Source organism: Balaenoptera acutorostrata, chromosome 4, assembly GCF_949987535.1.
Source record: "Balaenoptera acutorostrata chromosome 4, mBalAcu1.1, whole genome shotgun sequence".
Lineage (NCBI taxonomy): Eukaryota > Metazoa > Chordata > Mammalia > Artiodactyla > Balaenopteridae > Balaenoptera > Balaenoptera acutorostrata.
The window spans coordinates 63470103-63485957 of record NC_080067.1 but is presented as its reverse complement, the minus strand read 5'-3'; the positions used below and the strand labels follow the sequence as shown (position 1 = coordinate 63485957).

The following is a 15855-nucleotide window of genomic DNA, read 5'->3' as shown; positions in this document are numbered from 1 at the left end:
TTGGGAAGTCTATGAATTTCTGCCAACAGTGCTAGTTTTGTTTCCTATCATCCAAGAGAATGAGAAATTATGTGGGCATTGTAAAATCTCCATGTGATGAACCCCACTAAGACAACATTACGAGGAAGATGTCAAGGCCAGTTCTCCCAAAGTGTGCACCTCACCTCACGCACGTGTCTCTTCAGGTACATGTAGACACTCTGTCCAGTTTTTCGAAAATGTCTTTCCACATGCTCCCTTCCAAAGGCCAAAAATGTATTCATGCACACATAGAGTCCACCTTCAGAATTCTAGAAGAAAGAGACAGGTTACATTAGTCAGGTAGTCTAGACACAGAAAAAGGGAAGGGGAAGGAAGGCAAATGATGACAAACAACGAACACAAAGTCTGGCAAAAGGCCACCTGGCCATCGTAGTCATCTCCAGTGACCTCCGAGGGCTCACAGTCACCCAGAGGCAGCTCCCGCCACAACCCTGGGTTCCCGGTGCTCCCAGACGGCTGAGCACGGTCTCACAGGCAGGGAGATCCTCAGAGGCCTTGGGAAATAAACATGCCTGTCTGACTCTCCAAACTGGGGTAACGGACAATCACGGATAGAAGAACGTTGGCAACTGATCCAATGACCGTCACTTCATAAAATAATGTTATTTTTTTACTTTTATTGAGGTATAGTTGAGTTACAATGTTGTGTTAATTTCTGCTGTACAGCAAAGTGATTCAGGGCTTCCCTGGTGGCGCAGTGGTTAAGAATCCGCCTGCCAACGCAAGGGACATGGGTTCAAGCCCTGATCCGGGGAGATCCTACATGCTGCAGAGCAACTAAGCTAGTGCACCACAACTACTGATCCTGCACTCTAGAGCCCGCAAGCCACAGCTACTGAAGCCTGCGTGCCACCACTACGGAAGCCCAGGCACCTAGAGTCCACGCTCCGCAACAAGAGAAGCCACCGCAATGAGAAGCCCATGCACTACGAAGAGTAGCCCCCACTCCGCAACTAGAGAAAGCCTGCGCGCAGCAACGAAGACCCAACGCAGCCAAAAATAAATAAATAAATGAATAAATTTATTTTTTTAAAAAGTGATTCAGTTATACATATATATATTCTTTTTCATATTCTTCTCCATTATGGTTTATCATGATATTGATTATAGTTCCTTGTGCTATACAGTAGGACCTTGTTGTCTACCCATCCTATATGTATAATAGTTTGTATCTGCTAATCCCAAATTCCCAATCCTTCCCTCCCCCAACCCTCCCCCTTGGCAACCACAAATCTGTTCTCTATGCAACGACCATCAGTTCAGTGTTTCATCATCGTTCTTCCTCATTGGTCACTGCAAGTCTCCAGAGCATACAGTCTTTCTATCCTTTTAGCAGGACATGATGCTTCAAAGATATTGTTCCCTTCCTTTGGTGATGCATGATATTTGATGGTACCCATTAATAAATGATAACAATTCAATAAATAAATAATAACGTAATAAGTAAATAATAAAGAATGGAGTCCTCAAATTATTACATGCCTGATATGTGCCAGGTGCTTTGCACATATTATTTCTAATCCCAACAATACTGCAAGCTGCTTAGTATTACTTCTATATTATAGTTTAAAAAAAAACTAAGGATGTCACTTGCCCAAGTTCACACAACTTGTAAGCATCAGAGTTAAACCTGAATCTATTCCTCTTTTATCCCTCTCTGCCATACTTCAAATATTATTTAGTTATAGACATACTGCTACAATGAACAGGCAAGGATATTGTTCACATTTAAAATACTTGATTTTCAGGACTTCCCTGGTGGTCCAGTGGTTAAGACTTCGCGTTTACACTGCAGGGGGCCCGGGTTCCATCCCCAGTCTCCCTGGTCGGGGAACTAAGAACCCACAAGCCCCAAAACATGGCCTAAATAAATAAGATACTTTTCTATCCCAATTTCATCTCTCCTTTTCTCTCACTTTGCTTAATGTGCTTCTCCATAAACTTAGCCTATACAATTAGCCATCCTTTCCTCAATGGAAATGGATTTTTATTATGATCCTATTAGTCTCACCCCTCCAAATAATTCTTTAAAAAACAAAAATTTTAAATACCTGTTAGAATTTGCCAACAAACACCTACCAAAATTCCTTACAATGAATTTTAGTAGAGCACAAATTCCAATATCAAAAACAGACACTGATGTTCATTACAAATATATGAAAAATAATTTTTAAAGTTCCAATAACTCGATTATTTTTTAAAATTTCAAATAAAATTTTCCAACATCGTATCTATGGTTTATAAGCCAGACATAAAGGAGCCTTGTCACAACAAGAACTTTATAACAGGGGCTTCCCTGGTGGCGCAGTGGTTAAGAATCTGCCTGCCAATGCAGGGGACATGGGTTCGAGCCCTGGTCCGGGAAGATCCCACATGCCACGGAGCAACTAAGCCCGTGCGCCACAACTACTGAAGCCCGTGCACCTAGAGCCCGTGCTCTGCAACAAGAGGAGCCACCGCAATGAGAAGCCTGCGCACCACAACAAAGAGTAGCCCCCGCTCGCCGCAACTAGAGAAAGCCCATGCGCAGCAACGAAGACCCAACGCAGCCAAAAAAAATGACATCACTAGAATAAAATTAGAAAAGTTCTTCAACTAGGGGCAACACATTACATTCACCTGATCAACAGATTAGATAAATATTTTCAAAAGATTTTTTAAATAAACATATTCTTTTGCATAGTCATAATCCTTAAGAAAAAAATATTGTATCATTATAATGGTCAGCTATTCATTAAGCCCATTAAATTGAGCATCCCATAGTGTGATTTAAATAAAAAAAGAACAACACTTCCATTCTCCTCCAACAAAATGCAATTCGATGAAAAAGAATTCAAACCAGAAGATATAATGGGGGAAATATGAGATTTGTAAGCAGAGGTCCTAAACTGCCACTACTTAGCTCTGTTGCCTAAACAGGTTGTCAGATAGTCTCTGAGCTTCAGTATTTTCCTCAATAAACATGGTTTTAGCAATAATTCCCACTTCACAAGGTTTCGTGAAGTTCAAAGGTGATGAAACACCCTCCATGCTATAAATTATTACATAAACATCGATAATTATTTATTACGAGCTAAAAGGTCTGTGTGCTACATGTATCTCCTATTATCACAATTATTTTATAACTGGGGGGCAGAGCAGAAGGAAGAAAAAAGTGAGCCTGACAGCCCCACAGGCTGGCGATAACAAATATTAATCTGTCAGAAAATGTAGCAGGCAACTAGTGGGAGAAGCAAGAAATTAGCAAGCAGCAGAAGAAAAACGTTCAAGCATAGCATTTTTCTAAAGAAAAATACAGAATAACTATATGATGCAAGAATATATAATCTCTAAAATAACCATACAATCTTTGCTAATTTCATTGCCAAGAATTTTTTACTTATTAGGGAATTTGATAAAAATTTAATATGCCAAACATTCAATCTCAAATCTCTGGAGTCACTTGATATTGTCACAAAGTCCATAATCAAAGAAAAAAATGCTTTGGCACTCATAGATGACCCCACATCGCGAAGGATTCTATTACAAACATCCAAGGGCATCTTCCATCCCACATATGGGCTGGCCTCTGAAACAGCAATATGCCCCTCTCTAGAGGTTCTGAGATGGAAGCACTACTCAGGGGACTTCCCAGAAGTTCTAAAAATTCAAGGCACACTGAGACAGAAAAACCCTTTAAAAGCTACCCCATATAGAACAAAACACCCCAGTCTAATGATCTACACTTCCTTCCCTCTTGCCTCATTATTGTCTAAATATTGGTCCTATAAGACACTTTCTTTCACATACAAAATCAATACTCCATGCCACGTGCTCTGAGTGGCTTCTCTCACTAACGATGACAAGTCTGTGCTGACACATCTCAACCAGATTCCTTTGTGACCAAAGCACAGAGACTGGTTTATAGCCTGGGATCAGAGCTAAGCTAATTGACTCTTAAGAGTTTTCAAATCCTCACCCTCATCCTCTCATAGACCACCCACACCCCCACTAAGATCACTGCCCCCAGAAAGCACTATAAAGCACTTGCCTTCATGTGGCCAATAGTGCAGCTAAGAAATCAGGAAGGACCTTCTTGTATAAGTACTGCTAAAACTGCAGAAACAAAGGATCACATCTTGGTTTTTGTAATAATGCTAGCAGAGTACACACAGGAAAAGTAACTGCACTAGATGGTAAAGACGGGGATGGACCACCTCTTTCTTAATATCCAGTGTCTTTTGTCTTAAGATTTGGTGTGATACGTCTTTAGAAAAAAATAAAAATTTTAAAAATGTTTTAAAAAAAGAAACCAGGCAAGTTAGAGAACCGTACAAATTGACAGGGAAATGTAGCTCAAAGAATAAGAGGGCAGAATACAAACTAATACATTTTTCAAGTAATAGTGGTAGAGTGTTTACTAAAATAGATTACAATAAAATTCTCATATATTGGTCTAATTTTTTAACAAATGGTAGCATAAGAATGGAGATTCCAAAAATATATTCATTCTATGATAATTGCTTAATATACATCAAACCACAAGATACACAAAAATAAGGCGGGGGGGTAGATAGAAATCACTAATAAAAGTTACTGGGAGAGTTACACAGCAGTATAGAAGAAAATTAATCTAGATCCACATCTTACACCAAACACTATAACGAAGTCCAGATAGATCCAGGAGAAAAGCATCTAAAAAACTAGAAAAAAGAGCAGAATAGCATATTTATCCTACTTGTGAAGGTGAAAATAATTTCTGGCCAAGAAAATATATAATATCAAAAGAGATGGAGTAGTTGAGTATAAAAATGTAAACACTAAAGAACAAGTTTTACATTACAAAATATAAGGAAACAAACAGAAAACCAACAATAACAGAATGGGGAAAGATGTAAAGTATAATGAAGAAAAGCTTATATCCAAACCATGTAAAAAGTTATAAAATTATTTATACAAGATGTCAACATTCAGGTTCAACTTGGTAAGAGCTCACTCTTGTTTTTTTAAAGATCGTTTAGTTTTAACTGTAAGAAATACTAAAATCAAATCATCATCACTACCTCCTGAAGTAAGCAATTAAAACAATCTTGAGGCAATTATTCACCTACTAAACTAGCAAAAAGTATTAAATTACACAGCCTGAAGCCACAGAGAAAACCTGTATATCTACTCCCACAATATAAATCGGTTCCACCCTTCTAGAGAGCAATAAAACTGTGACCTTTGGCACAGTATTTCTCCTTTGAGTATGACCTTAGGAACCCAACAGTAAGAGAGAGGAAAAATAACTAATTTGTACAAAAATATTCACAGATGAACTATTTATAATAGGAAAAAGTAGCAATGGCCCCAAATAGAGGAACTAAGAACTTGAGACATATAAACATAACAAGTACTGTAACATTATTTAAAATGACAAATGTATGAATTCTGTGTAATTGCGTATGGAAAATATGTATAGAATTGTGTATAATGTACATACAAAAATAATGTTCATAGAAAAAGAACACATACTGATGACAAGGAAGAAAAGGGAGAGGGGAAGGGAGGCTGTACGCTGACAAAAACCTGAAATGAAACTGGAACAGATCAACGGTTTTATATTTATTTAAGTTCTTGACTTGGGGGCCCTCAGCCTCACCTCCCATTGTCTTCGTGCTTGGTCTAGAGTGGTGTTTCTCATACTACTGTCGTGAAGGACCAGGTTGTTTCGTTTTGTTTTATATTTTGTTTTGCTTCTATTCATTAAGGAAAGATACATGGTCCTGGTGGTCCCACTGCACGTGGCTAGTTCTCAGCTCCAGCCAGGTGTGAACTTACATGTGTAAGCACCGCAAAACCCAAATGGGTCTATATCCTGTTCAAACAAACTAATGCACTGCTGATGCACTTGGATGTGGCTTCAATGTCAAGTTGCTATAGAAATTTCTAAGCACCTACTCTCAATGTTTGTGCTTATCTCATGGCAGCAGTCAGCTGACCACACTTCAAGTAGCCCTGGTCTAGAGCTAGGTGAACTGCCCAGCTCTGAGAGTCTCACTGTCAGGAAAGCATCTCTTCAAGGACCCCCAGGGACACCAGGCCAGGCCTCAAGCCTTCAGAGCAGCCCATGTCAAAACCAGCTGCACATGTCACCGCCTGCACATCTGCAGACACTGCCCAGGTCCCACACCCATCTGTCGACCTGCCAGCCTCTGCCCGCGACCGATTCCCACATCCCTCTGCTCGTCCCCCTGTGCTGATGGTCCTTAACACCAAACCCACTTTCATTTCACAACTGTTAGCACCTTGTTCATTGAAATCTGCAGCTGTGAGAAACCCAAACTTCCTTCATTCAGAAGCTGAGCCATGCATTCATTTGCTCCTTGAGGGCAGGAAAACTGTATCACATTCATTACTGAATTGCAAAAACAGTACCTGAACAGTGCAGAGCAGGACTGGACAATCATGGAACGGCAAGTTTTGTGTAGTTATCTGTCATTTAGTTACACGGTTTAGCCTCTCTCTCTCAAACCGGTCCTCAGTGCCCTCCCGATCTGGACTTAAAATACACTGCGCAGCACAGGCTCGATTTAAACTCTTTGGCATAACTAAACAATGGGAATCATCAAAAGAGAACCGATGGCCGGGCATAGAAAAACAGACTGAGGCACCAGCAGGAATACTCACTTTTCAGGTTTGTTTGGCTAAAGTCATGCTCTTAGCAACATGGACGCCAGAAATGCACTGTCCCAGCTCTCCTGCCTTCCATAACCAAGCCAGCCTCACATGGTTCTTCAAGACAGCAATGCTGTCTCCACAACCCCTTCCCACCATGGACCCTATCTGGCTCCTACTTCCAGAGGCCACCCAGCCCACAATGACCAATGTGTGCTTCTCTGCATATGGTCTTAGCTAAAGAAGATTCTAATTATCATTCACATGATGCACTGAACAGAAACGTGACCAAGATGCAAGACTTGATTTAGAAACCTGAAATTACAAGGAAGTCAAGAAATACCACTCAGGGCTTCTCCAAGGCTCCACAACAATTCCCTCTGTCAACTTCTCCCACCCCGCGATCCATCCCTAAAAGAGAAGAGCAGCACTAGAAGCCCATGCATTGTTTAAACCCAGTCTTCAATGCATTTCAATACAGATACAAGAGATACAGAGCCATTCACTTATTACTTTATGTTGGATGACCCTGCACGCTATTCAGAAGTAACATCAAGGACAAAGTCACCTTGTTTCACACTGCTTGCCATTTAAAAGAATATTAAAACACTGGCGAATATAAAGGTCAAGGTTACAACATGTTTCAGAGGAGCAAGTGAACAGTCATTTTAAATAAAAATACACCACACTGTCAATCGGTAGGTGTTTGAAGAACTTTGTTTACGACAGTGTGTCCTTGGAGACCAGCCTCTGCTGGAAGACAGGAAGGGAGAGGGAGCTGGTGTGAGCCGCGCACTCAGGAAACAGCATCCTGCGTAACCCTTGTTTGTATAACATCAGAACAGTGTGGAAAACAAGCGGTCACTGCCTCAAAGAGAAACATGATGCAGGTAGATGTAGTCACAACAAATCCACGACACACACACCCGTACACAAAAGGGGAGACAAAAGGGACAAGAACGCAGTATTTCCTAGAACACTGATTATTTAAAAAAAAAAAAAAAAAAGGAGAGAAAAGAAATGAACTAAAATAACTGCTTATAATAGTGAAAAGAACTAACCCCCATGCTCAAGAACAGATCTGCTTAGTAATTTACGGTACATCCATGAAACGTAACACTTCTTCAGCCATTTAAAATTGACTTGGGATGAGTATTTACTAATAGGAAAAACTGTACATAGTATTTTTGAGTGAAAAAAGCAAGTAACAAAAGAGTGTGTACGATGTAATATACACAACGCGTACACGCTCCACGGCACAGGATGTCCTAACAGCGTCGGGAAATAAGGTGTGATTTTTTTTTTTTCCTTCACATAGTCTTTTGGCATTTTCTAATTTTTCTTTAGGAACATGGATTCACTTTTTAATAATAAAAACAATAATATTTTTCTTAACTGAATGTATTTAGAATCCAAAAATATATGTGGAATAGAACAGGCAGTCATTCAAATGTTTCCTTTTCTTAAACCAAGCTTTCCTTAGGCTTTCACAACTTCACAGCTTTAAGGGTCTGGATATTCTCGCTACTCCAAGTAAAAGTGTGGTTTGAAATAACTAAGAGATTATCTCGAAATGAGTAGCTAAGGAAACGTGGGAACACACAAGTAAAAGAGAGGTGATTAGGAAGGCAGACAAGAATGTGATTACAACTGAGAAAAATGAAGCTAATCAAGGACACTGTACCCTAGTCGGATGCCATCCAAGTTTGCAGGCGGGGGTGGTCTGTGCGGAGTCTGGAAAATAAGCTATGAGAGAGAATGAGGCTGTGATGTCTTCTCCGGGGGCAAGAGAAGGGGGGCGGGGGGATGTGGGGCAGGAAGTTTATTCAACAGAGAGACAAGCAAGCTTGGTGTCCTGATAACATTTACATCCTAGCAAGGAGAGACAGAAAATAAACAGAAAGAGACATAAAAGATAATTTCCGGCAGAGATAAGAGTGATAGAGGAGCCTGAGGGTGGAGACCAGGGAGTTGGGGTCTTGATACAGCGTGATGGGGGTGGAGCATGGGGTGCTCTCCGGGAGGGCGAGATCTCAGGATGAGGGACCAGGCAAGCAAAGTGGAAAGAGAACCCTCTCTAGATGAAAAAGCACATACAAAAGCCACAACTCCAGGAAAAGCCTGGCTATGTCCTCAAAAGACAGAAAGAAACTCAGGGTGCTGGAGTCGAGGGAGAGGGAGGAGAGGTCTGCAGAGGCAGGAGAAGAGCAGGATGCAAAACCACTGGACGGTTCCCAGATGAGAAGCGCCACAATCTGATCTACATTTTTAAAGATCATTCTGGGACTTCCCTGGTGGCGCAGTGGTTAAGAATCCGCCTGTCAGTGCAGGGGACACGGGTTAGCGCCCTGGTCCGGAAAGATCCCACATGCCGTGGAGCAACTAAGCCCGTGCGCCACCACTACTGAGCCTGAGCTCTAGAGCCCACAAGCCACATCTACTGAAGCCCACGTGCCTAGAGTCCGTGCTCCGCAACAAGAGAAGCCACCGCAATGAGAAGCCCGCGCACCACAACGAAGAGTAGCCTCCGCTCGCCCCAACTAGAGAAAAGCCTGCATGCAATAACGAAGACCCAATGCAGCCAAAAATAAATAAATAAATAAATTTATTTTTTTAAAAAAAAGATCACTCTGGCAACAGGGAGAGAATTATGGGGAGAGGATCCAGAGACTTCATGGTTCCAAGGCTACTGTGAAGTCTAGACCCACGCTGTCCAATACAGTAGCCACTAGGCATATGTGAATGTTTCAATCTAAATTAATTTAAATTAGGTTAAATAAAAAATTCCGTTTCTTGATTGCACTGGCCACATTTCAAGAGCCCAGTACACAGTCACATGTGGCTAGGGTTACCATACTGGGCAGCGCAGATATGGGACAAGTCCATCATCCCAGCAAGTCCTTTAGACAGGCCTGTCTAAACAAGGCAAGATGGCACCTTAGCCTCTGGGGGAGGCTGAGGAGGGAGCGGGGGCTGGGTGCTCGCAGCAGAGATGGGGAGACTGGGGTAGATTCAGGCTATAACTTTAGAGTACAGCCCATAAGCGTAGAAGACAGAATAGCTGTAGAAGTGTGTGGGAAACGGCAGAATCGAGGTCAACCCCTAACTGCTTTGATTCATTACTTCATAAGACTGCCCACCTCTCTCTGCTTGACTCTTGCTTTCATCAAGCAAGCATCTGCCTATTAATCCAGCCTCTCGGACACTTCCATATCTGAACGGTACATATGAATATTCCAATGACCGGAGCACAGATTCTCCAGTACAATCTGGCTTCTAGAGCAAAACAAACAGACCACAGTTTTAAAATACAAAAATTAAGTACACGCAGATGGGAAGCAAATGTGCAGTCAGAAAGTAAAACGGGGACATCGCTGGTGGTCCAGTGGTTGGGACTCCATGCTCCCGATGCAGGGGGCCCGGGTTCGACCCCTGGTTGGGGAACTAGATCCCACATGCATGCCGCAACTAAGAGTCCGCAGGCCACAACTGAGAAGTCCGCATGCCGCAACTAAAGATCCCACATGCACAATGAAGATCCCACGTGCTGCAGCTGGGACCCAGCGCAGCCAAAATAAATAAATAAGTAATAAAAATAAATAAATCAAATTAAATTTTAAAAAAAGAAGAAAGTAAAACAAAGTTCCAGATCAAGTGCAGCACACACAACCCACAGAAAGGGGAAATGTGATAGAGAAAAAGCACTATCAAAAAATAGGCTGGGGGACTTCCCTGGTGGCGCAGTGGTTAAGAAGCCGCCTGCCAATACAGGGGACACGGTTTGATCCCTGGTCCAGGAAGATCCCACAGGCCGCAGAGCAACTAAGCCTGTGCGCCACAACTACTGAGCCTGCATGCCACAACTACTGAAGCCCACGCGCCTAGAGCCCGTGCTCTGCAACAAGAGAAGCCACCACAATGAGAAGTCCGTGCACCGCAACAGAGTGGCCCCCACTCGCCGCAACTAGAGAAAGCCCACGCGCAGCAATGAAGACCCAAAGCAGCCTAAAATAAAATAAATAAATTTATTTAAAAAAAAAAAAAGAGGCTGGGAAAGACTCAAACAGCTCACCAGTAGAACAGAACACAACATTTGCAAAATCCAAAACCTTGGTTTCAACAGCAAATCCACAGAAATAAATTTGTCCAAATTAGCTAAGTAGAAAAAAAACAAACACATATAATCCCAAGAGACTGTAGGCCTCTGCTAAACGTTGATAAATCATGCTTGTGGCCATGAAATGTTAAGAAAAAATAGACATGTTAATGCAGTCATGATTCTTCTAGTTTGCTCCAACTTTGACGTTCTCTCTGCAGAGAACTCCTACGCCTTACAGCTGCACAGCCTGGTCCCAGACGGCTAAAGGCACGGTCCGAGCAGCAAGGTTTTGACACACTATAAATTTACTGTTCCACTGAGGCATCCTTTATTAACTTTTTTCCTAAGTAGGAAACTAAACCCTTGCTCTGGGTATTTGGAGCAATGAGGATGCTGTCACCTGAACAGCTGGGACGGGTTTGGGCAGGACACGAGGAGAAGCAGCTACCACGATGCTCAGAGGACAAATGGGCAAAATAAAAATCGTCAGAGGGGCTTCCCTGGTGGCGCAGTGGTTGAGAGTCCGCCTGCCAATGCAGGGGACACGGGTTCGAGCCCTGGTCTGGGAGGATCCCACATGCCGCGGAGCGGCTGGGCCCGTGAGCCACAGTTGCTGAGCCTTCACGTCTGGAGCCTGTGCTCCGCAACAAGAGAGGCCGCGATGGCGAGAGGCCCGCGCACCGCGATGAAGGGTGGCCCCTGCTTGCCGCAACTGGAGAAAGCCCTCGCACAGAAACGAAGACCCAACACAGCCATAAATAAAATAAATTAAAAAAAAAAAAAAGAAAGATGGTTAGCAGGACATCAGAGCCATTTAAAAAAAAAAAATCGTCAGAGAATGAAGACACTGAGGTGAGCATCTCAGCAGCACTGAACTGAAGCTATAATCCATCTAAGTAATTCCCAGCTTACATCTAAAAAAAAAAAAAAATGTGAAACTACCTTGTCAAAGGTAAAAACCTCTTAATAGTCTTTTCTTATTATTTTTAAGAACAGATGGCTTTCTTCAGGATGCATTTCCCCTGATAAACTATATTAAACATGAAGATTAGGTTTCCAGGCTAACCCATAAAAAGTCCATCAGTATGAGCTGAAGCTGAGTATGAAAAACACTCCTGAACAGAGCTCCCCACAACGGAGGCTAGCAAACACTCACGCCCAAGGCTTTTGCTACCAGACAGAGCCTCACAAAGAATTACCAAGTACAGGACGTCCCTCTATGGCAACCCCAAGACCCTATAAATCCCATTTCACCTTATTCTAGGAGGGATCCCCCCCACTACATCCCACTAAAAAGAAGGATAGCAATAAGTAGTATTCCACAGGCAGCCGTGAGTACAACAAACCCTGCAAGGTAGGTAGTACAGAAGGGAAAACCAAGGCTTAGAGAAAGTCACTGAAATTAAGGCACTTGCTGAAGTCCTGTTGCTATGAAGTAGTAAGAAGGGGGGCAGACCGGGACCCAGGCCAGTCTGGCCCCCCAAGTGCTACCGGGTTCAACTGAGAAGCAGATGTCATTTTGGTGGCAGGAGCTAGGTGGGCAGCTGGCAGTAAGCACAGGCCATTGTAGGGGCCTGGGGAAAAGAGCAGTTTCTTCCTTTTTTTCAAGGCTATATCATTCCAAGAAAGCAGAAGGGACAGGCAAAGGAGAGCCACCCCACTCAGGTGAGTAGCCTGGGCCGGGTGCTCTGCCAGGCTTTCCTGTGAGGGAGGGGAGAAGCTGGAGCAGGCCCTGACAGCTCCACTCCCCGAACTCAAAAGGACAGCTGGTGGGGACTTCCCTGGTGGTCCAGCGGTTAAGACTTTGCCTTCCAAGGCAGGGGGTGTGGGTTCGATCCCTGGTCTAGGAGCTAAGATCCCACATGCCTCGAGGCCAAAAAACCACAACATGAAACAGAAGCAATATTGTAACAAACTCAATAAAGACTTTAAAAATGGTCCATATCAAAAAAAATCTTAAAAAAAAAGGACAGGACAGCTGAGTCCTTGGAGTTAGCCTTTCCAGGATGACAGCTCCCTGACAACAGCAGTGGCAAGACCCACCAGGCGGGGCTCCGAGACGCTAGGGAAGCAGCTGTAGGGTTTGACGGCCTCCACGGTGCACGCACCCTCATCAACTTCAGCCACTAAACTGGATCTATCAGTGGTCCCGCTCTACTGGGTGGGGGTCTGGAGCGAGACCCCGCACCAGCTGAGGCTCCTTCCAAAGCCTCAGGCTGGAAATACTGCCCCGGGCTCCTGTCTGAGTTTCTCTAGAACTTGGGCCATCAGTGGGAGGGCAAGAGGCCTGGGCCAGTCACTGCTTCCTCAAAAACCCGGGGAGCAAAGATCCCAGGAGCAAAGAGGTGGGGCCCTGAGGCCCGTCAAAAGGAAGGGTTACTCACAAATCCAGGGTCTCTAAACTAGGGGCTGCCAAACTCTGCAATCCGAACCCTGACCTCTGAGCTCCAAGCCAGTCAGTCCCCAGTTTTCCCTGTGCGCATGCGGTACTTGCCAACTCGCATCTGACCACCTCACCTTCCTCATCTATGTCCTTGATACACTCCATCTCCCGGGGTACCGGCTGTGAAGTCACCTTTAACTCCTCCCATTCCTTCACCCACTGCATATTCTGTCACTAAGTTGAGCCATATCTTTCATCGAAATCTCTACCGAGTTTAGTCCCAACACCCCACCATCTCTATCCCCACTGCCATCACCCTCAGGAAAGTGCCCCCCTCCGATATTACAAGAGACTCCTAGTTGAATTCCTGTTCAAGGTCTCCCTACCTCCCAACCTATCCCTCATTCCACTTCCAGAACAGCCACACCAAATAACCACGGCCTCACACTGTTCCCTTGCTCTCAACTGGCCTGCTCATCCGGTCTAATCTTATCAAGACAATCTCCTCCACAACCCACAGAAGTCCCAGCCTTGCTTTCCAGTCTCCCCAGTAATCCTCTCTTCCATAAGCCAGTGAAGGCTCTCATTTACATGCCGAGCTTGGTGCCACCCCCACACCTTTGTCTCCCCTCCTCCAAAATGCCACCTTTTCAGACCCCATCCAGTTGTCCAGGCCAGTAACTCTTCTAGACTTTACTGATTACTCCTGTGCCTGAAATCTCCATTCACACGTTACAAGTGCCACACTGTTTAAAACGTAAATATCCGGGCTTCCCTGGTGGCGCAGTGGTTGAGAATCTGCCTGCCAATGCAGGGGACACGGGTTCGAGCCCTGGTCTGGGAAGATCCCACATGCCGCGGAGCAACTGGGCCCGTGAGCCACCACTACTGAGCCTGCACGTCTGGAGCCTGTGCTCCGCAACGAGAGGCCGCGGTAGTGAGAGGCCCGCGCACCGCGATGAAGAGTGGCCCTTGCTTGCCGCAACTAGAGAAAGCCCTCGCACAGAAACGAAGACCCAACACGGCCAAAAATAAATAGATAAATAGATAAATTTATTAAAAAAATAAAAAAATAAAAAAACTTAAATATCCTATAAGTGCTTCAGGGTCTAACCTCATGACATATCAGGGCTTACGTCCCATCTCTGTCACATACTGAGATGTCTGTACACGTCTTTGAACAAGCTACCTAACTTCCCTGACTCTCAGTTTCCTCTCTGTAAAACAGGGCAACAATAGTAATTATCACTTATAACCAGTTACAATTGTAATTAAATGAGGTCCTATATATAGAAGTACCTAGAACAGTATTTGACTCACTATAGACACTCAAAATTGGTGCTCACACTCCACTATGATAGAGAGATCCAGATCATTCTCTCCTTTCCTGTGGTCCTCTGTTTCTCCCGTAATACTCACACCTCCCCAATAGCACCTAGCGCAGTCCTGGGGGCATAAGAGGCGCTAAATAAGTATTAGTACTTGCTAATTAACACAAAACAAAATGTTTTATTGTTAATCTTATTACAGGAAGCCCATACTATTCTGCAACATCTCTAGTCTGGAGTCACGTTCAGATTCATTAAATTCTTATTATTGCCTTGTCCTGCTGTTCCAGCTCTAAAAATAGGTGCTCTCGTTCACATCTGCCCTGCACATGGGGACAACGGGTGTCCTGGGCTGATCATGAGCGGCAGCACAGAGGCCTGGGCGACACCCACAGACACCAGCTCTCTTGTCACCTCCCCGAGGGGCACCATGTGTGATCACTTCTACCAAGATCCTGGGGCATCTAGAATCATAATACACAAAATACTCAGCAAGTACCCAAGACACATTTCCCTAGCTTTGCAAGGGTCCAGCTTATGACTTTCCAGACAATATGATAAAATAAAAATACGGCATTGGTTATTTTTAGTAACATTTTTTATTCCAAAATGTATGCTCATGATTTTTTTAAAAACAGAAAAACAGAAAAGATACAGCCTTACTAGCACAGGTTCCCAAACGGCACAGTTTTCAATCCTTAATTCTCTAAGACCTCAGCTATTCTGTGTCTTCAACAATTGGTATCCCAACCACGATAGAGATGGACAAAGTGCTTTGAAAGCACAGGAAAATAATTCTCTAACGCAGCTTGGGGGGTGTGGGGAAGACCCCAGGAGAACACCTGAGCTGGTTTTTAAGGATCAGTGGGGTTTTCAGGGGGTGAGGGGTTGGGAGAGGGCATTCCATTCCAAGCACAGGCCAACGCATGGAGGGATGAAATCATGGGGCATCTGAAGAACACAAAGGTGCTAGGGGACAACACTGGCAAGGAAAGTTGGATCAACGTGGTAAATTGACTTGTTTGCTCTGTTAGAAAAGTCTGAACAGTGCCACTGAAAATTCCTAAGCAGGGAAGACATGATAAGACCCATGTTCTAGAGAAACAACTGGGAGTGCAATGTGACAGATAAAAGGGAGGCAAGGTGGTCAGTTAAGAGGCTTCTGCAAGAGTCCATCCAGGCAAGAGGTGATGAGGGCCTGAGCCCTGGCAGTGGAGAAGGAGAGAGGAAGCCAAGCCAGAACCCGGTCACTAATGGAAAGTGACGTAAAAGAGACAGGGATACACCTATGTCCACAGCAGCATTATTCAAATAGCCAAACGGTGGAAGCCACCCAAGTGTCCACTGATAGCTGAATGGATAAA

The 15855-nt window shown here is 43.9% G+C and overlaps 1 protein-coding gene and 1 non-coding gene across 4 annotated transcripts in view; one reads left to right on the top strand and one right to left on the bottom strand.

The window, feature by feature from the left end:
- Nucleotides 1-15855, bottom strand: part of USP13 (ubiquitin specific peptidase 13) — a 120970-nt gene that overhangs the window by 96452 nt on the left and 8663 nt on the right. For all 3 annotated transcript variants that reach the window (XR_009008228.1, XM_057545872.1, XM_057545873.1), the window contains exon 2: nucleotides 165-290. Coding sequence is in view for 2 of the 3 variants with exons in the window: in XM_057545872.1 (XP_057401855.1) it covers nucleotides 165-290 (126 nt within the window). In the remaining variant the exon portion in view is untranslated. The remainder of the gene's footprint in view (nucleotides 1-164; nucleotides 291-15855) is intronic.
- LOC114235664 (small nucleolar RNA SNORA81) lies at nucleotides 4112-4288 on the top strand. The gene has a single exon (XR_003621788.1). It is a non-coding gene; the product is annotated as a small nucleolar RNA SNORA81 (small nucleolar RNA).